The following is a 27,774-nucleotide window of genomic DNA, read 5'->3' on the forward strand; positions in this document are numbered from 1 at the left end:
TGTGTCTCTTTTTCCTTAGACAAGTTCCAGTGATACTGAATCTGTACTTGGATTACTGGTTTTGTATTAAGAGTTTATATATATTTTTCACTTCACAGCAGCAGCTTTGTTTATCGGTCCTGATGAAAGCCAGACATACTTGTTAGATGGCTAATGGCTGAAACATGTCGACCTTTCTTCACTCTAGCAGTTTTATTAGATACTGCGTAGCACTGCGTTTTAACCCTGCCAGTCTAGATGAGCCAATAAAGTTTCTTTTCATCTGCACTAGGCAATTTTAGACTCACACTTTCTCATCCACTTATTGCGCTGCTCCCTCACATTACTATACTGCTCGCATTTGGGGTTTTAGCATCCAGACTTGACGTATATAAAAAACATCCCAGAGCTCCCACCTCTCAGTGAGGTGGTCGTAGCCCTCAGTGGGACTAGGTTTTCCCACTGGGAGGAGAAAGCCCAAATGATGAAGCATGTCACCTATGGTGAGTGGTGGCATTCGTCCTAAAAAGGGATTGTTCCCCCTATTAGGTTTTTGTTTAAGAGACACAGGTTCACTTTTTTCTTTGCTTTGTTGGGTTCAAGCTGTATCAGACCCAAGAAGTTAATTGTGTTTAGAATGATTCATAACATCTCAAATCTATGCATGAATTCCACGAAGACCTAGGCTGTGATTAGAGCTGCTCTGGCAAAGGCCAGCGACCCTGTGGGATAGAATCAAGGCCAAAACATGTTGGCAAAATGATATGGATTGATGACTCATTATGCTTTGTGTGAATCCATACAGAACTGGTTTTTAATCATCTCCGGGGAACACAGTGAATAAAATGGAAACCTCTTAGGAAAAACATTTGGATCTCTGCTGTTGACCAGAAAAATAATTATCAAGAACTCCTCACTAGCGGTTGAGTCTGCAGAGGTGGTATTCCTCTACCTCGGTGTGGTTAGGTCACTGATGATTAAGCATACCATAACCAGTGGGTGAGGTGACCTATCCAATTCTTAATGGATTTCTGCAAGTAAAGTAAGGTAAGTGTGGTACCACTCCTTTGGTTGATAAGAACTGTTCATTCTTTGTGTTATTTATTTATTGGGACACCATGTTTAGGTCTATAAAATACTCTTCAACTCTCTCAGTGTATGTGTAACTAACAGGTAACAAGGATAGACACAACCAATACCCAAGTACCAAGAAAATTAGGAATAAGTGTAGGGCAGACCAGGTAACAGATGCAGCAATCTACATACCAAAGGGCACCATGAACATCATCTGTGAGGCCAGATCTAGCAATCTACAATAATAAAGCTTCATATTGTAGTTTTACATCTATCAGAGCTGAAATTATCAAGCATTAATATAACCAAATGTAATGGTACTCCATGTATCGACCTCTGAAGGACAGATGGCTGAATTTGTTTTGCTGGGATTCAAACTCTTCACCCTACAGGTCAAAAAATATGTCAACAACAAGTGCTTAATTTGCAGATCCACCTTGCCGGTCTACACCAAAAGGAACAAAATGCTCTTGTTTTTTTTCTTCAAAAAAACAAGTCCATGACCCCTGATCTACAGGGGAGCATGTATGAGGGGGACGCCTCAGGTAAATGGGACAGACACACCAATCAACCAATACAACAAAACAGAGGGCATAATTTATAAATGCAGGGATGTCCAGGAGCATCAAGCTATAGACCAAACAAACCAGGGGCTTTGGACTTCTAGATAGCATCTCTTTAAATGGGGGTATGTACATCTTTATAAATGTTCAAATGCTATGAAGGCTTTGAAATCACTGCAGGATGACTGGTTAAAAAATACATACATACAGACCTAAAGCAACAACAGATAAAAGATTTGCAATGGCACTGGGTCTGGTTTTAAAGGAACGATGTATGGTAATGTGAAGCATTACAATATTGAGCATGGCAATGGATTTTATGTGGAACCAAAGAACTGTAGAATAATATTGGAGTAGGTTAAAAGGTCAGGTGACAGTTGCACAGTTAAGCCAGATCTAAAAATCCATGTAGGTTAACGGCCCTTCTCCCATCTGTGCTGCTGCCAGAGAAAAACATAAATTATATAGTTATTTAAGACACTTTAATTGCGTGTCCCTGAAAATTCAAGCTTAGGCAGCTGGATAAATAAACAAAACGATCACAGCTGCATGGGAGACAAGCACTTTTTTGTGGAAGCACACCACTTCTCCCCCATCAAAACATGTACTCCTGGCTCCCAACATTTGGGCGGAGCCAAAGCCCCTCTCTAGTGATGCATAATTTTCTGGCAACAGATGCGCTGTCAAGACAGACCATAAGAATGACTTTTGGGTAATTTGGAACATGTGCATAAATCTACACTAGTAAACAATCCAAAGGCATGGGGCTTTAAGGGAAGGCAGTGGCATATATTCATATACCAATATGCATTAGACATTTTGAGAGGGGCAAGTGCACCATCCTTTAAACCAAAAAGTATACAGATTATTAAAGATGGACATGTAGACGTACCAATGGGAACAGGGGCATTTCGGTTTAAGATTTTTAGAGAGGACAAATGTTTTAATCTACAGACCAGCAAACAATTGTGAGACACCAAAAATAAACAAGTGGAGCAATGCAACAATCCATGAAACAAGAGTACACATCTACAGAGAGAGATGGACATCACTGCACAGACCAATGTTATTAGCATACCCCATCACCTCTTCTGGTGTGAGAGGGCATGTGTAACTTGCCCACTACACACTTTTCCACTCGTCACTGTACTTACCAGTGAAATCATCCAGGCATTCGCAGGTGTAGCCACCCTCGCGATTTCGGCAGTGCCCGTTGTTGCGGCATGGGCTGGAGTAACACAAATCCACCTCAGTCTCGCAGTAGTCCCCAGTGAATCCAGACGGGCAGCGGCAGCGCAGGCCATTGATGGGGTGGATAGGGCGGAAGAGGATAGTGTCAGACGCAATAAAGGGAGCTGAGCTGTCAAATTTGAGCACAGAAACACAGCGCATATAGTTTTCACAGGGCTCACGCAGACAGATGTTGTCATCGAAAGGTAGAACTCGCTGGCTGGAGATGGCAGCCAGAAGAGTGCGGTTGAGGTAGAGCATTTCCTGCAAGTCTTCAGAGGGGAAGAACTGATCCCGAGCCCCGCCCGGCAGCAGCACCGAGAGACTGACGTTGAGGATGTTGGCACGCACATCAGTGTCATTCTGGATGTTGAAGATGACAATGTCATGGCGGGTGGCAGACAGCACAGCTGCCACCCCGTCAATGAAGAGGGACAGCAGGGGTGAGAGGAAGTGCTCTTGTGACATGTCCTCCAGTCGCAGGGTGATGCTGTTGGTCAACATTTCGTCAGTGATAATGGTGACGAGCAGAGAGCACTGAGCAGTAACACTGTGGGTGCCATCTGCAAACAGAAGAATACATGCAGATTATTAAAGGGTGAAAAGAAGAAGCACACTGGCATGGTCATTCCAAAACAGGGTCAAGACAAGTGTGGAGTTAAATTTACAATAGATTCAACCTACAGGAATGGTCAACAGGGCCAATACCTCAGCAGAAGCAACTTGTGAATATAACTAAAATGTCAACAGGGGCAGGCAAGTAGCCAGGAGCAACACTTGAACAGAGTGCACATCTTAACAAGGTGAACAAGTCAACAAAACATAATATATGAAAAGGATCACCGGTGCTGCCCAGAGGAAATCTCTTTAAAGGCTAGCAAGAGTTCTTAAATATATAGTAAACCTAAGATGAAAAAATTCCAACCTTCACTTAATACCACATTTCCCCACTAAATATCTGCACTTATAAAAGCTGCATCCTAAATACACAGATAAGATGGATACGATTGTGCGCCTAGTCGCTTACATTTATTTTGATGACACAACCTAAAATGCTGAGTCCTCATATGAACATTTTTATTTTTATAAGGGCGGAGGCTATGTCCTTGCCCACCCTCTACCATTTCATACCCAAAGAGCAGCTCCTCCTTCCTCTCCTGTACTTATCTTTGCCCATTCATTTCCACAACCCATTTAGCCTGGTCATCTCCTATTCTGCACAGACCGAAGAAGGGCATCATTCGGCTTGTGCCTATGCCAGAGCCCTGCTTCCTCCTCTAGCGTGTGCCCATGTCCCTGGAATCATTTCGAAAGAGGCCTAACAGTGACACACCCAAGTGGTGCCTTGGCATCGGATGCCAGATGTGCTCTCCTCCTTTCCGTGCATGTCCTGAAGGTGACCTGCCATAGGTGCAAGGGACTCTGGGATTCTAGGCTATGGGATAGATGAAGGAGAGAGGACAGCAAGGGGCGTGCATCAGGAACAGATACAGATGCTTTCTTCAATATTTATGGACAGTTTTATCGGGCATATGTGCGATAGCAACATTAATTTCCTAATAAGTAATTTCTGAGCATAGGTTGACCTGTCAATGGAAGCTCCATAAATACTTTTTGTACATGTTTGAAATGTCTGATGTGTAACAAAAACGACTTTAAATATTTTCCATACAAATGCACCGGTCTGAAAATTCAGCAGATAGTTAGAGGGCTAGGAATCTGGTCGACAGCCTCTTAGAAATCTCATTTTGAATAAGTAAGCATTGGAGCAGACAATGTAACTAACACACAGAGCGTGTGCGTTTCAGTTTCAGTATTAGTGAACTGATAGACGGGGGAAGTCATTCCTTTCCACATCCACCAGTCCTTATTTGACAAGTGTACCCTTTTATTGCTGAGATCTTCCAAGTCTCCTAAAAGTAAACGAATTTTAAAAAGCAAAAAAAACACTAAAGAGAGAAATAATTAAACATTCCCACTGTGTGTAGCACAAAAATATTTACGTCCAAAAGAAATACTTTTCAGAGAAAAGAAACAAAATGGAGTTAAATGGTAAATGCCAAATGTTTGTTCAGTGTCCAAAATTAAGTTTGTTACATTTCATGCAGCTAACTACAATTTGCAACTTCAGTTGCTAGGTGGCTCCACAAACACTTAATATCATGTTTCCAGTTCTTGGTTTTCATTACCAAATCCCTTCATTTTGGTACTTGTAGTGTTTGCTTCATCTGCCCTAAACGGACAAACACGTGGAAATTGAAGTCTGCAATTATCCAAGCAGAGATCAAGGATTAAATGGGCATCGGAGATCTACTACTTTACCCACCTCAAATATGACTTCCTAAGCGGAAAGACTGAATGTTAAGGGAATCTGCAGCTTGACTTGGGCCAGCAGCAATAAATGTCAAATTCTCTGTCCGACTGTCTGTTCCTGCCACAGTCATCTGACTGTCCGTCTTAACCGCATCTATGTGGGCACACTGTGCTGCCTCACTGTATGTGTGTGTTGCAGGACAGTGCGTGGAGCTAATATGCATTCTGCTGTGTATCTGCTCTCTGTGTTATGAGAGAGAATGGGGTGTTGGTCTCTGTATGGGTAACATGTATGTGGCTTGGTCTGTGAGAATTTTGGGCTTTATGTTTGCTGATGCTGATGAATGTCTGTCCGTAAGTCTGGTGGTGTGAGGACACCTGTAGATTTATTGGCTATTTGATTCACACCAGAATACACAGGATGTTCCCCCAAAAGACCACTTGACTTTCCATAATGTGGAGACAGAGAAGTTACATTCATACATATACGAACTAGATTTGTAAGACAGTATCTGAATACTGGAAGGAGGCAGCTTAATTTGTTATAAAAAAAAAAAAAAAGTGCCAAGGCTAGTCTAATCAGGGGCCTCTGCAGCTTGCACCACCCATTGCCGGTTTTGTCAATGACAGTACATACACAATCACTAACCAACACACAGCTACAAATGTGAAAATTTAGCCTATCCCAGGACCACAAAGCTATAAAATTAGCTTGAGCGGCAGGTATTAGTTCTTTTTAATGCTTACTGCATTAATAAACAACTGCTGTTCAACTCATCTCTAAATTATACAAACAGCGCCACCATGTGGCAGCAGTGTTGGTGCCGACAATTACGTGTCGGTGCCAAGCACCGGAAACCATCGGCTCAAACTAAGCACTCAAGGAGGTTGTGCCAAAACTCAGAGAGGAGACAGGCATACGGTTAGATGGAACAAGCAGACACTGCCTCCTAGCCAGTGGTTAATTTGTAAAAGAATAAGTGCCAGGGCTCTCGTCAGGAGGCAGATTGCACTAGCCCATTTATCCTGTCAGCGCCGCCTAAAACAGAACCAACTACTAACCATGAAAGTGGGGAGAAGATGTGGCCTAATGGCCAGAGTTACCGACTTCGGAGCTGGGGAACCAGGTTTGAGTATCAGCCACGGCTCAACATCCTGTGATTCTCGGCAAATCACTTAATCTCCCTGTGCCTCTGTGCTCATGAAAAGTGCCGATGTTGATGATTAAGTACCGGTGCTGAGCACCAGAAACCACCATCTCAAATTAAGCACTGCTGCTAGCATTATACTTAAAACGAGAACAAGCATTGGCATAGCCAATAGGTCTCGCTTTTGGGACCTTATAAGTGTTTAACTATGCAACAGTTGCATAACTAAATACTTATAAGGTCCCAAAAGCGAGACCTATTGGCTATGCCAATGCTTGTTTTTTGGTAGGCACGAAGAGCCACCCTCCCCCGTGTAATGCCAGCTGCTGCAACAGGGGGAGGGACGGACTCTGAGGAGGAAAGAGCAACAGAGAACCAGTCTGCCAAGTAGGTGCGAACGTTAAAGTGAAAGTAATCATTTCGCGGGCGCTTTGATGTTCGCAGTGGCCGCGTGGCTCACTGAGAACATCAAAGCACCCGCAAAATGTACACGCAGGCTGCCAAATGATGCGCGCGCCCGGTGCTCATGCACTGTAGTTGGGGGCCTGAAAAGCACTCGTTTGCACTTCCAAATCCCCGTTTTCTATAGCTCTCGCCAGAGCAGCGCTGAAGCGCTGGCTCAGGCGAGACCTAAAAAGGAAAGTGCAAGATAAATTCACAGCGCTGGGCTATTGCTGGTGAAGTGCAGCACTGCACTACATTGCCTTTCAGCCAGGAGACCAACTGAGACAGCCTGGGAAAAAAGATATGACACATTGGTCACTGGCTGACGAATGAGGTATGAGGGGGGGTCAGGACGGATGAGGGCGGGGCAAAGGATCTGACAAACTGGGCGGAGATTAATAAAATGGCAGAACCCCAGGCAGACTACACTTTACATGGGGCAAATACCAACCAGGAGTATACTGGGGCAGGGAGTGGGGGGTAAATAAGAGAAGCAGCAATGGAACGACTCCTCGGGTAGCCCGAGAGAGACCACAAGAGAAGAAACTGGGCACGCAATGAAGGGCAGGAGATAGGAGGCGTGAGACTGCGAAGCCAAAATCAGGTGGAGTGGTTTTATTCATCCATGTGAAAAAGAGGCAAGTAATGAGCGTCGGTGATGTATATAGCAAACAAGACAAAATATATAATGATCCATGTGTATAAGATTAAATACGTTCGGATAAAGTTGTGATGACTCACGGAAAATACAAGTAAAAGATCATAAAAATGGTTCGTTGCATGGAGGATTATAGGCGTGTTATGTTATTGCCTGCATAAGGGTAGGCTTGTGTGATCTACATGACTGTTGAGTGTACTAGTTGGTGTGCATGCACTTTATAAAAACAAAGCCTATCATCTTTGTCATTGCCTTTTCATTACGTTGATCTCTCCTTAATGATGTACTTCAGAGCTAAAATGTTCGATTTCCATTAAAATATTCGATTGCGGGGGCGTGGCCAAGATGGCGGGGTGAGCGGACGCTTCCTCCCGTAGCTCCTCCGGCCCGGCCAAGCTTGAGCCCTTTTCTTATGCTTTTCTCCCCCCGCTGAGGCTCAGCGTGGAAGAGGAGCGTGGCGGAGCACCTGGTGCGCACGTTGTTGCCGTTTTGGTTCTGATCGCCTCGGGGGAAGCCCCCAAAAAGTCCGATCAAGCTCGAGGAGCGAAGGAGGGCCTGAGGGGCGGAGCGCATCGGAGTGCTGTCCGGGCGCCTCGGCTGGGCCTGGTGCTGAAAGTTGCGATCTGGAGGGAATCTGGCCCGTCGTTCGACGGAGGGTGAAGGAGCCCTGCGGGAGGGGACCCGACGGTGCGGAAGACTTCGGACGGGTGCTTTGGCACTCGGCCTGTGTCGGCGACACTTCGCACTGGGTAGGCCCCTGTCCCTTGGCCGAAGTACGGCGGACTCTCTGTTGGGGTCGGACCATCTGGGCCCCTGCGTGTGATAGACTGAAACCGGCGGTGGAACCTATTTGATTGCTGTGCGTTTTGGGGGCCCCGGTGGTGTCGCCGGGCCTGGTCGCTCTGCCCTGCCTCGCCCTGCCGCCATCTTGTCCCCGTGGGATCAGTGGTGTTGGCCTTCACCGGAGCCCTTGATGGTGGATGTATGTGACCGCCGCTGCTGCCGGGCTGACTTTTTGGGGGATGTGCTGATGAGGAGCCCCCCACTGTAGCTTCCATTCCTGTCTCGGATGGGCACCCGCGGCTGGTGTTGACCGGGCTGGACCGCCATCTTGTCACCTGTGACGCAGCGACCCTGCTTGTGGGGGACACCCACGTCGAGCGCTTGCCAGCAGCTGGGCACCCCTGGGGCGGCTGCACCAGTGCCCGACCGCAGTGCTTGCGATGTCTGGAAGAGGAGGCTCGAAGAAGGGGGACCGCACCCTGCCGGACATGCTTGGCAGGGCCCAGCAACTGCGGGACAGAACACAGCCTTCGCCGGGGACCTCCCGGGCCTCGGCGGACGTGACTGGGGGGGAGCCACCCGTCACGAGGACCTTTATGGAGGAACTGTTTAGCTCCCTCAGGGAGGACTTCCAGACACTGAAGCGGGAGGTGGCCAGCGAGGTCCGGGAAGTGCGCAGGGAAGTGGAGGGCCTTGGTGAGCGCGTTGAAACGGTGGAGACGGAGGCCCAGCGCCGGGAGGAGGAGATAGTCCATCTTCAACAGGACGTTCTCCGCCTCCGGGAGCAGTGTGTTGAGCTCCAGGCCCACTCTGAGGACCTTGAGAACAGATCACGGAGGAACAACATTCGAGTGCGTGGTGTGCCGACTGCAGACGAGGGGTCCGATCTGGGGAGCTACCTGCGGGACCTGTTCCGAGAGATCCTGGGGGAGGCTGCGGACTTCCCCATTAGCATTGATAGGGCACATAGGGTTGGCCGGCAGCGCCAATCATCGGCACCTCCACCGGACATTCTGGCCTTCCTGCCCGATTTCCCGCTGAAGGAACGCATCATGACTGAGGCCCGCAGGAAACAGCCCCTGACTTTCCGGGAGCGGCCGGTGGCGCTTTACCAGGACCTCTCCGCCATCACGCAGCAGAAACGCAGGTCCTTCAGGATTGCCACTGACTTTTTGCGCGAGCACGAGACGCCGTACTCTTGGGGTCATCCCTTCCGCCTGATCTTCCGATGGAACGGGGTGCTACACCAGCTACGCTCCTTGCAGGACATTTGTGGAGTCCTGGGGCTTACGGCGGCGGAGGAGGAAGGAGCTACACCGTCGTGGAGGGCCTCGGAGAGACGGAGCCGGCGGAGGTCGGCTAGGCGACGATCAGCGGCCAGCGCAGGGCGTCCTGATTCCCCTACCATCAGGGCGGACATGGCCGACGCTATGAGGGCGGCGGCCAGGGACTCGGCCGGCTCCACCGGCGTGGCCTTGACGGCCTAACACTCACTCCGGGGGGAGATGCCTTTAGCTTCTTTAAATGCTGGGTTCGGGGCGGGGGGGTCGGGGGGGAGCGGCTGGAGGTGAGTGGCTGGACGTCCACTTCGTTCCTTTCTACGGACTTGCCCGTTTTGGGGCTTGACTGGGACAATGGGGTGTTTGAGTTTGCGTTTGGCTAGTTGCCAGGGTTGTGTTTCGGGTGGGTGTAGGGGTTGTTCTGGGGTTGGGGAGGTCCCGTCCGACGTTGTCCATGCCCACGCTTGGTCTGTTATGGCTTGTCCTGCGCGGCTGCCCCGCGCGCCCCACCCGCTGAGCCCCTGCCCATTGCACGGCGCTCCCGATCCCCGAGAGGAATGTCGGCCCTAAAGGTAGTGACCCTTAATGTTCAGGGTCTGAACAACCCCGTGAAGCGCAGAGCGATCTTATCTTTGCTAGAGGGGACGCAGGCGGACATTTGCCTTTTACAGGAGACCCACTTATTGTCCCGGGATTGCCATAGGCTGCGCTCTGCTAAGTTCCCTACCCAGTTCTTCTCCTCGGCAGCGAACAAGACGGCGGGGGTAGCCATTCTTCTAGCGAGCTCCTTTAGGGGGGAGGTTTTGTATAAGTGTGCTGAACAGAAGGGGAGGCTTCTTGCGTATCGCATGCGCTTAGGAGGCATAGCGTTTACGGTTGGCTCCGTTTATAGCCCAAACGACCACCAAGAGCGTTTCCTAGACTCCGTGTTGGTGGATGTCACTGCTTCCCCCAACCGCCACGTCATTCTGGGGGGAGACCTTAATATTGTCTTCGATTCTGTGATGGACAGATCGGCGCAGCGCTTCCCGCAGACGGGGGAACTGTCCCAGGCTGTGAAGGCCCGGATTGCGGAAATGGACTTACACGACCTTTGGCGCTCCATGCACCCCACGGATAGGGACTACTCTTACTTTTCACACGCACATCGAACCTACTCACGGCTGGATTACCTTCTGGTGAGTGGACCGATGCATGCCGCTGCCACGGCGGCGGACATCGGGGTCCTGACCTTGTCTGACCATTCACCAGTCACCGGCGTTTTCCAGTGGCCGGCGGCCTCCCCCTCTCGGGGGGTGTGGCGCCTCCGGGATACCCTTTTACACAAAAAGTCTGTAGTCCAGCGCATTGGGGAGGTCATACAGGACTACCTAACTCACAATAGCAACACCGACACTTCGCAAGCGACACAGTGGGCGGCATTGAAGGCAGTCCTCCGGGGGGAATTTATCTCTATCTCCGCAGCCGAAAACAGGGAGCGGCAACGGAAGAGGGACGAGCTGACCGTTCGGGTCCGGGAGCTTGAGCAGGTCCACCGCCGTACGGGGGCGCCAAGGGTGTGGAGGCAGTTGAAGGCTGCGAGGAAGCTCCTGTCGGCATTGGATCTTGATAGGGCGGAGTATGCCGCCTTGCGCTTGAAACACGCCTTCTACACTGGGGGGGACAAATGTGGCAAGCTCCTAGCACACCGGCTCCGGGTCACGCAGCAGCGTGGCATCGTGAAGGAACTGGTGGGCACGGACGGGGTGGTCGTCTCCGGGGACGCGGAGGTAGCGGAATCTTTCCGCAGCTTCTACGAAGCGCTGTATGCGGAGGAACCCTCCTCGCCACAGGATGCCGAAGGCTATTTGGAGTCGGTGACCCTTCCGGTGCTGGATCCGGCTCAGGCGGACCACCTGGAGCGGGATATCCAAGTTGAGGAGGTGATTTCCGCTATCGCGCGGCTGAAGCATGGTAAGGCCCCGGGCCCGGACGGGTACACGTCTTTGTTTTATAAGACTTTTTGCACGGCTGTGGCCCCTGTCCTTACTCGGCTATTTAATTCCTTTTCCGAACCGGGAGCCATCCCACCGGATCTCCTGAGGGCGACGGTCGCGGTAATTCCGAAACCGGGGAAGGACCGGGCCCTCCGCGGTTCGTATCGACCCATCTCGCTCTTAAATGTCGACCTCAAGTTGTATACAGGGATTCTAGCGTCCAGGCTGGGTCCACACCTCCCCGGATTGGTGGAGGCGGACCAGGCTGGCTTTGTACCCGGCAGACAGACGGTTGACAATACCAAGCGGGTGGCGCATGTTCTGGAGAAGGCCTCGCGGATCCCGGGGGAGCGGATGTTGCTGTCCGTCGACGCGGAGAAGGCCTTCGACAGAGTTCACTGGCCGTATCTCGAGCTGGTTCTCAAGAAATTGGGAATCGGGGATAAGTTCCGCACCATGGTATTCAACTGTTATAAGCATCCTTCAGCGTCGGTGCGGGTCAACGGGTGTAGCTCCGGTGGGTTTGCCATCGAACGCGGCACAAGGCAGGGCTGCCCCCTCTCGCCGCTCTTGTTTGCCCTCTACATGGAGCCGTTTGCTCAGAGGATTCGCGATAACCCTGATGCGGTTGGGGTCCGGATGGGCCAGTATGTCCACACTGTCAGTCTCTACGCGGACGATGTCCTGTTGACCTTGGACGACCCTAGGAGGTCGCTGCCTGCTTGCCTCCAGGAACTAGACGCCTTTGCCTGTGTGGCCGGCTTCAAAATGAATATGAGCAAGTCGGTGGCGTTAGACGTGTCCCTGGCTGCGGACACCAGGAGGGACCTTCAGCGACTCTTCCCCATGCAGTGGTCCTCCTCCACGGTGCCATACCTGGGGATTCTGCTGGCGCCCACATTACCGGAGATGGTCACGGCTAACTATGCCTCCCTCAGCAGGAAGATCAAGGAGGAGCTTGGTCGCTGGAGCAAAGGCCTACTGTCCTGGCTGGGGCGAATCGCGGCGGTTAAGATGACGGTGCTGCCCCAGATACTGTATCTTTTCCGGGCCCTCCCTCTCCAGCCCCCGGTGGGCTGGATACGACAAATGCAGGCTGACATCTCCCGCTTTGTCTGGCAGGGCCGCAAGCCACGAATGAAGAGGGTCCTCTCCATGCTTGCTCCGGAGGCGGGGGGCCTCGGTATTCCGGACCTCCGTAGGTACTTTCAGGCGGCACAGCTGCGATATTTGGTGGAGTGGAGCAGGTGGGAGTCCGACAAACACTGGCTCTTTCAAGACCAGGCAGTGGCGGGCCGCACTTTACAAGAGGTTCCATTCTTGCGCCGCGCGCACCGCCCCCCTAACCTTTACGCTTCTTTTATTACGCGGGTCCCCCTGCGGGTGTGGGACGCAGTCTGTGAGGCCCGGGGCCTCACCACCTTCCCTTCGCCGTTCACACCCATAGCGGGCAACCCGGACTTCTCCCCAGGGATGGAGCCGGGAGTTTTCTCCCATTGGGTGCAGGCGGGCTGCAGGGCGCTCTTCCAGATCTATGGCCCGGAGGGAGTGACTCCGTTTCAGCAACTCCGCCAGGAGTTCGGCCTGACGGAGCTGGACAGATTGCGCTACATGCAGGTTCGGCATTGGGCCCTCCAGCCCCAGGTGCGTGACACCGCTGCTCGTCAAATTACACCGTATGAGAGGTGGCTGGCTACCCGGACCTCCGACGCTAAGCTAATTACCGATCTGTACAAGTACCTACAACCCCCGCCGTTTCACTATTACAACCCGGGGAGGGAGCGCTGGCACAGGGAATTGGGTAGGACACTCAGCCACAAGGAATGGGACAAAATTGCGTATCGGGCGCGGCACTCTGCATATCACACGGGCCTTACGGAGACCTTCACTAAGGTGTCCACTTATTGGTATTACACCCCGGAGCGACTGTATGAAATGCATAAACACACTGACAAGGGGTGCTGGCGGGGCCGCGGGCAGGAGGGTACCCTCTCACACATTCTTTGGGATTGCCCCGTGCTGACCGCTTACTGGAAGGAAGTTTTGGACGAGGTGGATAAGCACTTTGAGATAGAGCTGCCGCGCTTCCCGGCGTATGTTCTGCTGGGCCTCCCCAATGACCTAATGTACCCACTGAAGTCCCGCAGGGGTAGGCAGATCGCGATTGCGCTGGGGTCTGCGGTCCAGAACATCCTTATCCACTGGCGCACCAACACTGTTCCCTCCATCACGGGTTGGTTGCATAGGCTTTGGCATGTGCTGGGAATGGAGAAGTTGTCGCTCACGGTGGCGGGGGAAATAGACCAATTTGAAGAGCTGTGGCAACCCTTTCTAGCGCTGCTGTCCACCGAATTCCGGGAGCTCACCTGTCCGAGGTATCTTAGGCTTCTCAGGCTGACGCCGCCGGTGATCCCGGCGGACTAGATCACATGTGAGACAGAGGCCTCCGGGGGGGGGGGTGGATTGTGCTTTGTCGAGTTGCTGCTGGCTTTCATTGCTCAGTTTTGGGGTGTTGGATATGCACGCAGGGATTCCACAGTTTGCATCTCTAGCCTTTCGTTTACTGTGCCTTTCCCCTGGCCCATCGAGCTATCCATCGCCAACCCTCTTGAGTTGCACTTTTTTTCTTTGATTGTATTAACTGTACCCTAACCTCCTACCCCCCTCCCCCATGGTTTGTTTTGTTTCAATAAAAACGTTTTAAACATAAAATATTCGATTGCTTAGAACCGTGCCTCCTGGTCAGGAACTGAGGACTACATTTCTCATCAATAATCCCCCGATAACGAATCAGCACTTCCTGCAACTATTTATGAGCACGTCAGACCAAAGGCCTCTGACACATCACTGGCTCTTCACCTTCACCACTGTAGTCCTACCAGTGCTTTAAATGGGCCGGTACTCACAGGTACTGAGTACCGGCACTTCTATTTTTTATCACTCTGAGTACCGGCACTTCTCTACTGCCGTGGAGAGTACCGGTACTCATGAAGGGTAGGCGCATTGGCCGCTAGTGGTGGTTGCCTGTCTCTTTGACAGCCAATGCACTTGTATAGCCTGAGCTGACTACTCAGTGTGGGCTCATTTGCATGAAATCCGGGTGTTCGCCGTCATGCTCTGTAAGGAATCGAGGCAGCCCAGTGACAGCACAATGAGGAAATCCATGGGGGGTAAGGAGGTTAAAGGGGCTTTAATCCCACCTGATACTTTTGTGTGCAAGCCTGCCTATGTGTGTCTGTTTGCCTGCTTGTGTGTGCGTGTGTTTGTGTGAGAGAAAAAGGAGAAAAATATTACTACAAAAGCAAATGTTAAATTATCACTGTGTTTAACTTTCGTTTTGTATAACGAATCCACCTGTTTTGTTTATAGAAACACATTTCTCGTGTTTTGGTATGTGCTGCAACTAGTATATAAGTCAGTAAGCTTCCCATGTCTTGCCTTTAGCCCCGCCCCTAGCCCCGCCCACTCGCCACATTTAAATGAGTACCTGCACTATTTTATTCCCATTTAAAGCACTGAGTCCTACCCTGAGCATAGGTATACCAACAAAGCATAATGTGCCATTCTAGTCCTCCTTTCCTGCGGAATCACACCACTTCTGCCCAATGAAAGCTGTAGGGAGGGCGATCAGTGTGTGTGGAGCCAAAGCCCCTTCGCTGGTGGTCTAGTCTGTGTTCTGAGGAGAAGCTATTAAGTTCGAGTAAAAAGGCGGGCCCATAAACCACTCCGCTGTAGTGGCCGCTTCCTTGGGGGCAATGGAACGTGTCTGCTGCCACGAGGTATCGGAAACCGAGCCACCGAGCCGGAAATTTGAAGTGTCACAGCATAGTCCGCAAGAGAGCTCAGTGGGTTGCGGGCTACGAACTGGGATATTTGGTAACTGCAGATATTCGAGTGTCACTCCCAGATAATACAGCCATATGTGCAGACGAATCGGACCTTCGTCCTTCCCAAGTTGATAATATGAGTACCACTGGCTTGGGAAGAAACGCCCTTAAAACACCAAGAAAACGACTCAGTTTGTACTGTGCGCTATATAATCGTAGTTGAGCCTTCAGCAGTCCTGAGTGAGAACCATGCTTCTCCAACAAAGTTTACTTTTAATGAATTATTCATGCAGTTTTCTCAAGAAATGTTTTAAAAGGCTTGAGAACAGGCAAGTGTGAGGCTCCTGAATGTTAACAGCCCCCCTGCCGCCCCCAGCTTTCACCCCGCCCAACAAAGGCCCCCTGTTTGCTGCTGATGTAATGCTAATTAAAAGCAGTTTGCAGCCAGACCTGGGCGGCGGTTCTCAGGCCCCTGTGGAGGGAGGGAGGGACCGGTTGGAGCACAGCTGCAACCCCATACATAGGCCAGGAGAGGACGCGCCCCACACATTCGCAGACACTACAAACTTCCTACGTGCAGACTTTTTTCTTTAAGATATTTTTGTTTATTTACGCGACGGGGCACTGTAGGCAATACCACCCTCCGTCACCCCTGTTCCAATCTCCTGTTCACAATCCACCCCTCCCCCGGCTCCCCATATGGCTCGCGTTTGTCACCCAGCTCCATTTTTCCTGTGCACCCACTGGGTTCTTCCCATATCTCGTGTGCTGAGCAAAATGGAACTACGTAGGGATTTTAAGAAAATCACTAATAGTTCCTTTGCTCCTTGGGCTTCTAGCCTGTCCATTCCTCATGAGGAGAATGTCCAGGTGGCGGTCGCGCAATTTGAAAAGGCTGTCACTGAGGCGCTGGATGAGTTGGCTCCTATCCGGGCGCGTTACTCAGCGAGAAAAAAGCCTTCTGCCCCTTGGTTTTCGGAGCATTTAAGATCTCTCAGACAGGAAGTTAGGAGACGGGAGCGGCTATGGCATACTAGCTGGGATCGGGTGGACAAGGAGGCCCACAAAACCCTGATGAGGAAATATAAGATGGAAGTGACAAGGGCTAAACAGGAATATTTCATGGCCCTTACCTCCTCACTCTCCTCCCCTAAGGAGCTTTTCAGGATAGTGGACTCTCTTATGTCCCTTCAAACCCCGGACCCTGTTACTGCTTCGCAGCAGCTCTGTAACAGCATAGCTGTCTTTTTCCAGACGAAGATCTCTGACATTTATTCCGCTTTAGAGCTGCAGAGGACTTTAACAACTGAGCCCCTTGTACTTGGGGATGTGGCTCCTGTTCCCATTGGTTTTTCTGAGAATTCCTCTCTGGGACGTTTGGAGTCCTTCCCTCCCCTTTCCTTGCAGGATTTAGAGATCCTCCTGAATAATACCAAGTCAGGCTCACCATTGGATACCTGTCCTCTTAAGCTCCTTAAGCAATGCAGGGAAACCCTCTTGCCCCCTCTCGTTGACATCATGAATAGGGCCATGAGGGATGGTATTTTCCCCCCTCAATGGAAAAGGGCGGTAGTGAAGCCTTTACTCAAGAAACCATCTCTTGAACCTGGGGTCCTAAAGAACTTTCGCCCCATTTCACTGCTCCCTGCCCCTGCGAAGATGTTAGAAACTCATCTGAATAAACATCTCGCAGCTTTTGTAGAAAGTTCAGGCTGCCTTGATTATTCCCAGCATGGTTTCAGGAGGGAACATAGCACCGAGTCGGCCCTCCCCATAGTGCTGGATAATATCCGCACACGTGTGGACGGGGGTCAGACCGCCCTCCTGATCCTGCTGGACCTCACGGCAGCCTTTGATACCCTCTCTCCCTCAGTTTTATCATCTCGTCTGAGGGAGATTGGGGTTGAGGGAGCAGCCCTGTGTCTATTGACCTCTTTCCTCGACCAAAGAGAGCAAAGAGTGAAGTTGGGGGAGTTCCTATCTCCATCCATGTCTGTGCAATGTGGGGTCCCTCAGGGGTCGGCATTAAGTCCGACCCTTTTTAACATATACGTGACCCCCCTTGCCAGACTAATTAGATCTTTTGGGATGGAGGTAGTTTCCTATGCAGATGACACACAGATCCTCGTCTCTCTCTCCCAGTCAGTTAGTTCGACTGCCTCCAATTTTAGATCTTGTATGGAGGCAGTCGGCCAATGGATGATTCACAATTCATTGAAACTGAATGGGGAGAAGACGGAGGTGATGGTGTTTGGAGGAAAGGAAGAGGTATGGTCATCCGATTGGTGGCCGGACTCATTGGGAGCGTGTCCTGTTCCCGCCTCGTCGGCCAAGAACCTAGGAGTTTTGATCGACTCCACCCTCAACATGTGTCAACAAGTTAATAGAACTGTCTCTACCTGTTGGGGCATTATACACATACTGAGGAAAATTAGGCACTATCTCTCGCAGCAGGCAAGGAAACAAGTTGCTGTTGCTCTCATTGGCTCCCGGCTGGACTATTGCAATGCGCTATATGCGGGACTGAATAGAAGTCTGCTGCAGCGCCTGCAAATGGCCCAGAACGCAGCAGCTAGGTTTGTCCTGGATTTGCCCAGGCGTGCCTCGGCTACCTCTGCCAGAAAACTGTTACACTGGCTTCCTATAGAGGACCGGATACTGTTTAAGACCATGTGCATGACCTACAGGGCTTTAGCTAATGGTAGCTCCTCCGGAGTTGGATCTATTTTATCTCTCTATAGCCCCTCCAGGAACTTGCGCTCCTCCAACAGACTTCTCTTATTAGTCCCCCGTATTCGGAAAACTAAATGGGGGGCAAAGCCTTCTCCATTCTGGCACCTAAGTGGTGGAATGATCTCCCACTGGAACTTAGGTCCCTTCCCACTCTACAGCTATTTAGAAATGCTTTGAAAACCCGTCTTTTTGCGATGTCATACTTGTAGTTGTGTTCTGCCTTCTGATTTTGATTTGTTTTGTAGGCGCCTTGATGCCTTCGGGTTTTAGTTGCACACTATAAATTTTATTTCATTCATTCATTCTCCTATTTGCCCAATTCCCCACGTTTCTTAGCTTACCTTAATCAGTTCTTCTTTCCCTTTCCTTTGTCTGGCATCCCTCTCATCATCATAGCTTCTCCCACGTCTACAAACCCACCTGTGAAACATCCTCCCATCTATGGAGAGCCCATCTATAACTCACCAATCCCATAAAAATTGACCCATCCATCTAGAACCCACCAATCATCTAAGAATTGACCCATCCATCTAGAACCCACCAATCAAAAAACAGAAACACATTTTAATGAACTACCTGACTCAGAGATGATTTTGTTCACTTCTGATTGATGGCGTGAGGTCATTCCAGATAAAGATTTAGAATGATCAGCGGTGCTCATTCTTATTTGGGAGACGGTAACTGGAGAGTTATGGCAGGGTCATAGCTAACCGAAAGTTTAGTAAAATGCAATAGAGCAGTTGTAGTATGGCACAGCGTCTTAAAGTCAATTCTGTTTCCAACTGGGAGCCAATGCATTGCTTTAAGACGGCTACAAACACAGCCAAATATGAGAGGCCCACCATCCTGTCGGTCAAATGACATTGGCTCATCAGATAAGATGCAGATAGAAACAGAGCAAATTATTCTAGTGTAGGAAGATTACGGAGGACTATGGGGCCATCACTTGTCCCTTAAATATAAAGACTGGAGCTATATTTCAGGGCATCCTAATCAGAGGATGGCTGACCAGTGCAAATGTTCTTTACCTGCAGGTGGAGTGTATGGATGGAGTCTATTTGAACACAACATTATGAATATATCCTGAGAGAATGAGACACGTTTCTGAAACCTGGAGGCCAAAAGGCGAGTATACAAAGATCACAACTCTCACTTTTTACCTATAACCTCAGTTTTGTCATAGTGCTGATTAAATAAAGGGCTGCATATCCAATCAGAAAACAACAAGATTACTCAATCAGATCATCTTTCAATTGGATAAGGACATAGGTGTCATTGACACACATGTAACAGCCACCAGCTGAGAATAAATAGATGGTCCATGTAGGACAATAGAATTAATCATGAATATACAAATAGTAGTGAGAGGCATTGTATGAGGCTCTCGCGATCGGTGCAATGTCAGACACATTTCATCCAAGTCCATATCTGTCACTCCAGTGAAGGCTAACATTGTCCCTACTTGTCTGAAGAATGAGCTAAATCTGAGCGAGTTAGAGGATCCGAGTTCCTTTCATTGGACCAGCCAACATAAATTCAATTAATTGGATTTCACCAGTATGATCATCAGGGATGGAGCTCGAGTCACCAGACTTGCAGTGACTTGGTTCCAATAACAGGGGGTCAGACACATGGTCCCAGTCATTGCATCGGAATGGGATGAGTGTCCCTCTAAGGGGTAGAAGATTTGAAGTTCCATTTACCGGTATGGAAGAGGCTGAGGTACGCTACTAGGAGTGTCGGATTTGGAGTGGAAATGCAGGGGTCAAGTTACAGCCACTAGAAGAATCGACATTGAGTTTGCTCAGTCAGAATGAGCTCAGTGGAGGGTGGCTGCTGACTCAGTGTTTTCTTGTCGCTAATTGTATGGACCTCAGACTTGGATGACTTCAGTTTAAGCTCATTATCACTCAGCTTGCCGGCACCTTTCCCGCGTACTTGAAGGATATGAGTGGGAAAGGCATGGTCTGCTGGGATACAACAATACAGCACATCAGCAGCCCATAACTCAAAGGGCAGGCATAGTTCCAACTAAGGTGGCTCAGATGTACGCAAGGGCTCGCAGAACAGGGCGGGTAATGAGGGCTGGTTATCTCACAGTAAAAAAGAAAAGCCAAATGCCTCAACTGATGGCTAAAAAGTGACCAACAATGGTGTAAGACAAAGTACCGGTATTGTTTTTATCTATTTAGCCCATTATTAATAATGACAATAATGAATAAGAAAGAGATCACGGACGCTCTGTTGGCTTTTGGGCTGACATACTATCAAAAAATAACAATAAATAACGTTCTCGCAGGTCTTTCCTCCATGTCTTTGGGGTCACCACGGATCAGGACACTGGTGCATCAGGGGCACTGAGTTGCACAGCATAAGACCCTAGATAAAGCGTGGGGACAATGTGGGACCGCCATTATTACGGTCTCATGTTAGGACACTGTCAGTACCTTCGAGTGTGCGATCACTGGTGTGATTAAGCGACACAACGCCCCACCTTTCGTTCCCCGGAACTGCAAGCTGCAAAGTGGGCTGCCAGGAGCGCAGCTTTCATTTGTGCAGAAAGGGCTCTGCCCCAAGGGCGAGGTGTGCAACAGCTCCACTTAACCAGTTGCTTCATTCAGAGCTGCTTAATGACCTGGATTATGGTGGCCTCTACTACCCAACAAGGGAAGAGGGGGCCCATTGTTTTCCATACTTTCGTTAGGATCCATGCAAGCCTTGCTATGCATAGCCAAGCAATGGGACCTCACAGACAGTCCTACTCTAGCCAAGCTGGTTTAAGAGCTTTCCACACGGGTTATTTTGTGCTCCTCTCAGATTGTCGCAGACCAGTCAGGCTGCAGAGCGGGTTTATGCGACCAGGGGCAGACCGTGAGTGAGGTCATGTGTCCCTGGACTGAGCTGGCAAGGTGAGGCGGTGGCAGATCCCGTCAGTGAGCAAGTATAGTGGGAAGGGTTGAACAGGAAGAGCTGAAGTACGGATACGAGTAGAGTGACAACAGGATTGGGGTAAAGACCAGGAAAGCCTGTCCAGGCAGATGGGAGGCAGAGTTCCATAAGTAAGGATTAGTGACTATGAAGAGGAACAGGGTGTAGGTAGGCGAGAGGCTACTGATAAAAATAAGTGGTCTATGCACAATGAGATGGGATGGGTCATGGGTATGGTGAGCCACGTGGGCTAGCCGAATAGAGGTAGCTAGTGACAAAATCTAGGCTAATGACAACGAGCTGTGGCCTAGGGACAAGGCAAGAATGTTCATGACAATGACTTGTAAAGTAGTGACAAGAAGATATGGACTCCTGACAAAATATTCTGTGCTACTGAGAAGAAATGGGATATTCTGGGAACAAAATGTTGGCTTGTGACAGTAAGATGTGGGCATTTAGTGTCAAGTCATACACTAGTGATGATGAGATACGAACAATTAGGTGGGGAAACGGACATGGAAGTGTGCGCTACCGACGGCAGGACATTGAAAAAAGATTGGTATAGTGCGGCCAGTGACAAAAATGACTGGGCTTATAGTAGGAATGTGTAGCTAAGTGGCAAGTTAGTGTAGACCAGCTTCTCCAACGAGTAGCTCGTGAGCGAATGGTAGCTCACCAGCTGCCTGTATGTACCTTTCCTATGTGCAGCCCAGCCTACTAAATTAGAAGATTTTGCTTGGATAAATTAATATGTGTATACCAGAATTGAGGATGTGCGAGTGGAAAATGTAAATATTTTCAAAAACTCATTACTCTGATGTTTGGAGAAAAAATATGTATAGATATTATATATGAGTGACATATTATGTGATTTACTTGCTTGCTGATGTATTTTCCTTTTTTTGTGAGTATTATTTGCAGCCCTGATGAAGTTCAAATGTTTTGAACGAAATACGTTGGCTGGCTGTTCTCTGGGCTTGTTTCATGAAATACATGGACAATGAATAAAGATAGCTTTATCAAGATACATAATTGTGGACTTTTCAGTCTTTGGGTGCACCATTCCTTGTTTTTATTTCCATTTGTTTCTGCTTGGCAGCGGTATCATGCAGCGGCTGGTACTGTGAATGAAGTGCACCAAGCTCGGATTGAAAGGAACTGTGTGGGAGGTGCGATTCCAGGTGTCCACTGTTTGGCTCTTTACACAAATCATGTGATGTTAGGGAGGCTTATTAATATTATCTTGGTGTCACAGGCATTGCACCGATGGCTGTTATGTATTATCCATGTAGAGGAATTCTAAATTGACAAAGCCTTTTCTACATTACTACTGTGAACTCGGCCTAATGTACTGATTTGACCACTGCTAGCAAACTTGCATATGGAGGCCGGTTATGTATCCCTGTCCGATGTGGTCACTATTACAGCACAAATAATATTAGTAGCTCTGGATGATGTTAATTGATCACAAAGAGCTCTTATTACACAAAAGTTTGCAACCCTTGGTGTAGAGACTGTAGACACAGCTGAGAGCATGCCAGTAGGGATGATGGATTGTAGGTAATTCTAAAAAGGTAGTTGGGAACAAGATGATGTATGGTAGTAAATCTGATCTCTGGGCTAGTGATGTTGAAGTTCTAGGTTATCTGTGTCGAGGATTTACCAAGGAAACCACATATTCTTCAGACAAGATGCAACATCTTGAAATGTCCTCTGCTTGTCTTGACAGAGAATGTTCTTGGCCAGATCAGTTGTTGTCGGGACACTGCAGCGATTATTTTGAATTGGGAGGATTGGCTAGGTAGGTGCAAGGCTTCTCCATGGTTTACATCTCTGTAGGCCTCTTGCAGTTGGGACCGTAGGCTGCACAACAGGCAATTAGACTCCATTCGCTGCTGAACATCTACTGTGTTCAACAAACATGGGACAATCCACCTCAACCCCCCCCTCCCAGCAGGACACTTACAAATAAGCCGTCCACCAACATGCAGCATCCTAACCATTAAGTTCAAGGCCCAGACTGTACGGTAGAGTAAGATTATGATGTGGTGGAGTCTAGGGAGACAAATGTGAAGAAAAGTGTAAAAAGGGATAAGAGGATGGACTGCATGGCACATGAAAGGGGTACCTGGTGAAGCACAAGGACCCAGCCAGACCCGATGGCAAGACAATCACAAAGTGTCCTAAAATCCCCCCAAAACTGGTTCAGAAAACAAGAGTGATGAAGGCAAAAATGTGGGGTGACCCTGCAGATAGAAAGCTGGGAGAGGGCCATCCTTCCACAATGGGAAAGGTGAAGGTGTACCCTGCCCTACTCTTTCGGAAGAAAGATTGGACCTGCTCCCTTCATCCAGGGCCAGTTGGCTGACCACCCATTCTGAACCACAGGGACACAAGATCCAGAGGCCGCTCTGCAACTGCCCAGCTGACCTGCTGCAACTGGCCATGCAACTGGACATGCCTGAGCACTGTTGGGGTGAATTCCTGATCAGGTCCTGGACAGTTGACTGGCACCAACTGAGCTCCTGTGAAATCCTAAAGTTTTGAACTCTGTGCACCAGAGTTTGAGAAGTTAACTTTTTCAGCGGGACTAACACGGTCCCTGCTTCCATCTCGCACGCTGTCGCGGTTGGCCTGAATTTGGGACGTTGTCACTGTCCAGAGTGACCAGATGCCCACAGTTAGTGCTTTCTACTTCTTGTCTCTATTTTTACTTGAATCTTTAAAATTGTATACCTCGGGTTCTCCTGGTTGGATTTTTGTCATTTTGGTCTCATTTTAATAATTATATTTTACTTTATTTTTTTTTAAATTAGCGTGGGATATATATATTGCGCTGTGTTTTCACTTTGTTACCATGTGTGTGCTCCAGAAATACTTAAGTCGGTGCCTCTAAATTAAACCTGACTGCTTTTGAACTCAGTTACCAGAGGGTTAAGCACAGGTTAATTTAGTGACTTTTGTGGTTCACCCTGAAAAAGATTATTGTTGTTGCCTGCGAAGGGTTTTCACGCTTCTCAATCAAAAACTCTATTTTGTCAAAGACCTTTTTATGTTTTTCAACCCTAAATGATATGGCACCTGGTCTCAAATGCTACTAATCAGAACAGAAGAAGTAATATTAGTCACATAAAAAAAACAGAGAGGATTTGTCTCCATCCTAGTAAGTAAATACGCTCAGCACAGTGTAGCTATTTCACCTACCCCAACTCTTTCACAGCCCTGGGACTCCCATGTAGTGGCTGACAACTCAGATCACTAATTTTCAACATGCTCATGAAGCCAAAGCAAAAAGACAGCCCACGCTAGGGATACCATTTGACACAAACACTGACTACACATAGACCATCTTCAAAATCTTAAGAGAATTAATCGACCTTGTGTTAATACTCAATGGCGATGTCACAGTCATTAAGCATTGGTTCTACCCTGGTCAAAGTATGGCATTAAATTACATCTGTTCATGTATCTCAATTGGTGAGTTTTTTAAACTTTCAAATTTGCTCACTCATGAAAAAGGATCAAACGGTATCCATATATGGTACTGCTTTATATAAATGTAAATACAGTCTTTGTCCTTCCCTCCATAAGCACTATTACAGAAATACAATACAATGCCGATTCATAAAGTGGAAACTAAATCCCATATCAACATAAAGAACTGGAGAGACTAAAAAGAATCAAATAAATTGGCAGCATGCATACTTAAGAGCTGACTGACAAGGAAACAGCTAATTGTCGAATACCCTACTTGGAAAAGCGTTTTACAAACTGGCAGGCATCGCAGATAAATGAAATACTGTAACAAGAAGCAAGAACAATAGAGGTCATACTAAGGGATGGTACGATCAAGAGTCACAAAAGGATACATTATAGAAATGTAACAAAAATATTAAGAGCTAGGCACTTAAGAAAACAAAGTTAAACATTAACAGAAAAAAAAGTTCTTGTATAAGAAACAAAGGACAAATGTGCCAGAAGTAACTCAATGCTGGGAGCTTTAAGGGCTTTCCAACATTAATAAACTATGATATTTAAAATCCAAGGACAGCACAGCTACCTAATTGAATTCGAGACATCATAATGAATATCTGCATACCCAAGCAGTTCCTATAACATTCTATATTACATTAGATTACATAGGAGCACACAATAACATTGTCAGACGATTCAGAATGAAAGGTTTTTGACAATAACTTAAATCACCCAGACTTGCAGTGGTGGCTCCTATGCTACGGCTGAGGAGCGTCCCCCACTGCTTAGCAGCAGTGAAGTAAAGGAAACATAAAATGATAATAACTCGCTGTTGGAAAACGAGGCAGCATCTGTGAGGCCTGCACAAATAACATGACTACATTTGTTCTTCACTGGGAACCAAACACCCAATTGTAGCGCCTGACGCTCAGAGGGTAGCGTTGCAGAGCAGTCTGAGGCTTACTCAAGGGAGGTGGTGTGGGCTAGTAATCGCCATTTGCAGGTGCGCAAAAATAACACTCAACAATCGATTGTCCAGTCTGTACTTTGCTTTATAAAAGTAAGAGTACATTTATTAAACACACACACACTACTCAATACTATTGTTGGGCTGCAAGTTTCCACCTCGGCCTGTGAGGCCTGCAAAACTAAGTTACATTGCCAGACCAAGTCAACACTGCAGGCGAATTGCATCACTCAGCCCCGAATACACAGAGACAGCCCCCACCCTAACCCTATGACTAAAGCCGTTTTCAAAGGACTGTTTACGGCTGTCTGGAACTGATCACTGAACAATGAGACTCTGATATGGTGTGCAAACTGGCCTAGAGTAGGAAGGCTGAGAGCGATGCATTGACAATACTCACCTGATATGGTGAGCAAACTGGGCCTTGAGTGGGGATGGTGAGAACGGTGCGTGAATAATGTTTACTTGAGATGTTGATTTCACTGGCTAGCTGGGCGGGGCCTATGCTTTCAATTATATAAGATTGTGCGCTACGGAGTAAAGCAGCAGCCTCCGTAGAATTGTCTGAGGACCGTTCTGGGACTCTGTATAACTCGAGTTACTAGGGTAATAAACTTCCTTCTCCCTCCAGCTGGTGTCCCGCGTCTCTGATTTGATAATTACGGGTCCTCTAAGAGGTCCAGGTGAACCCGAAGATTTAAGGTGAGCCCTGCACCGCTGATCCGACCTTTCCTTGAGGAGGGGTCTTCGGGGGTCGGTTCTTCAAATGGCGCCCAACGCGGGGCTCCATCAGAGGTCTGTGTCAAGCCCGGTGGCCGTGAGTAGTCCGCGGCGTGAATTATGAAGGAGGCGCCCCACACCGAGAAGACTGGTTTTCTTCGTGGACCCGAGGTTTTCAGCCGTGCACTTACTCCCTATATTCCGGGCTAAGTGACTGTGGCCCTGACTGGAGCCCCTGTTTCGGTTCCTTGTTTCTTGGTGATTGAGACGCGGACCCCGACTGAGAGGAAGAACGATAGGTCAGGTAAGGGTGGGCTCTCTACCCACCGCTTAAATCAGTTTATTTGTTTAGGCATATTCGATCTTTGCAAAGACCGAAGCCAGTGGGCAAAAGCAGGTTTTTGATGATTGTTTCATAAGTATTTGATCATGCCCGGGTTTGGTAAACAAAGGAAATGGTGGTGGTGGTGTTGCACGCAGGACTCCCTCCTGGAGGAATCATGTACGGTTCCCCCAATAGGGACTCCGAATTTTGAAGTATATACCAAGTATGAGATAGGACCAATCATGTGGAATTCATTATGGCACAAATATACAAAAAGTAGTGGAGAATTACAATGGCCATTACATGGCACTTTTGATCAGAGAAGCCTAGCCATATTAGAAGAAAACCTATTTAAGAGAAAAGTTAGACCAGCCATGTTTGATGCATTACGCACTTGGCAGAAAGAAACAAAATAGAAACAGATCAAAGCAGAAAAAGATGCAAGGCGCCACAGAAATAAATCACTTACACAGAAAGCCCAAACATACGATAAAGAAAAGGTCGAAAAAGATATAGAAGCGGAGGATAGGAGAGTCCGGTTGCAAACGGAAGGATGCTATCCCACTCGAGACAGTCAAAACAGAGAGGAAGCCGATAAAAGTGACCCTTTAATGTCATCCATATTGGAAGGCAGGCTGCCCCCACCTTATGCTCCCACGCCTCGAGTATACCCCGCCCTTCCCCAGCAAGATGCAAATGCAGGTGCGGTTGGAGGGGTACCAGCTACTGCGCCCGTCCAAGCCCAGATACAGGTCCATGACCCACCTCCTCCTCCACCTACCCCATTGGTACCGCCACCAATTACCCCTACCCAGCATACGCCCCCTTGCCCGGTAACGGTTACACCCTCCGCAATGAGAAGTATAGCGGCCCTCGTGAGAAGTGATCTTTATGCCTCAGGAAGAAGTGTATGGTGCACCCGTAGGCTTAGAGGCAGACATTTGAGACATACATTTGAGAATACTGAAGAACATGAAATGATCGATTGGCAAGTCCACCGATGGATGGACAGCTCCGAGTATTCCGCCACTGACATCTGGCACGTAATGGCTCAATGGGATGCGTTGTTTCAGACCAATACTTTTCTGGACATGTGCACCTTGCTACAAGAAATATGGAATGACCTGACCGGTGAGGGTGCCCCGGACCAAATACAAACCATGCATCAAAATGTCCGAATTGGTGATGTCCAGGGCGATCAATTATATGAGCATGTGGTCACCCTGTGCACCTTTAGAGATGAACTGTATGGTTCTGACCTCAATCACAGACCCCGTCTTTGCAAACACCCCCGCCAACTCCCCATGAGAGAAGTGCCACCTGTTTTTCATCCAGGTGCAGATGCGGTCACA

The 27,774-nt window shown here is 48.6% G+C and overlaps 1 protein-coding gene across 1 annotated transcript in view; it reads right to left on the bottom strand.

The window, feature by feature from the left end:
- Window positions 1-27,774, bottom strand: part of CELSR2 (cadherin EGF LAG seven-pass G-type receptor 2) — a 691,477-nt gene that overhangs the window by 454,826 nt on the left and 208,877 nt on the right. Inside the window, exon 2 of the mRNA XM_085643385.1 lies at window positions 2,771-3,409. Within this exon, the coding sequence (XP_085499511.1) occupies window positions 2,771-3,409 (639 nt within the window). The remainder of the gene's footprint in view (window positions 1-2,770; window positions 3,410-27,774) is intronic.

Source organism: Triturus cristatus, chromosome 1_1 (genome assembly GCF_964204655.1).
Source record: "Triturus cristatus chromosome 1_1, aTriCri1.1, whole genome shotgun sequence".
In the NCBI taxonomy this organism is placed as follows: domain Eukaryota; kingdom Metazoa; phylum Chordata; class Amphibia; order Caudata; family Salamandridae; genus Triturus; species Triturus cristatus.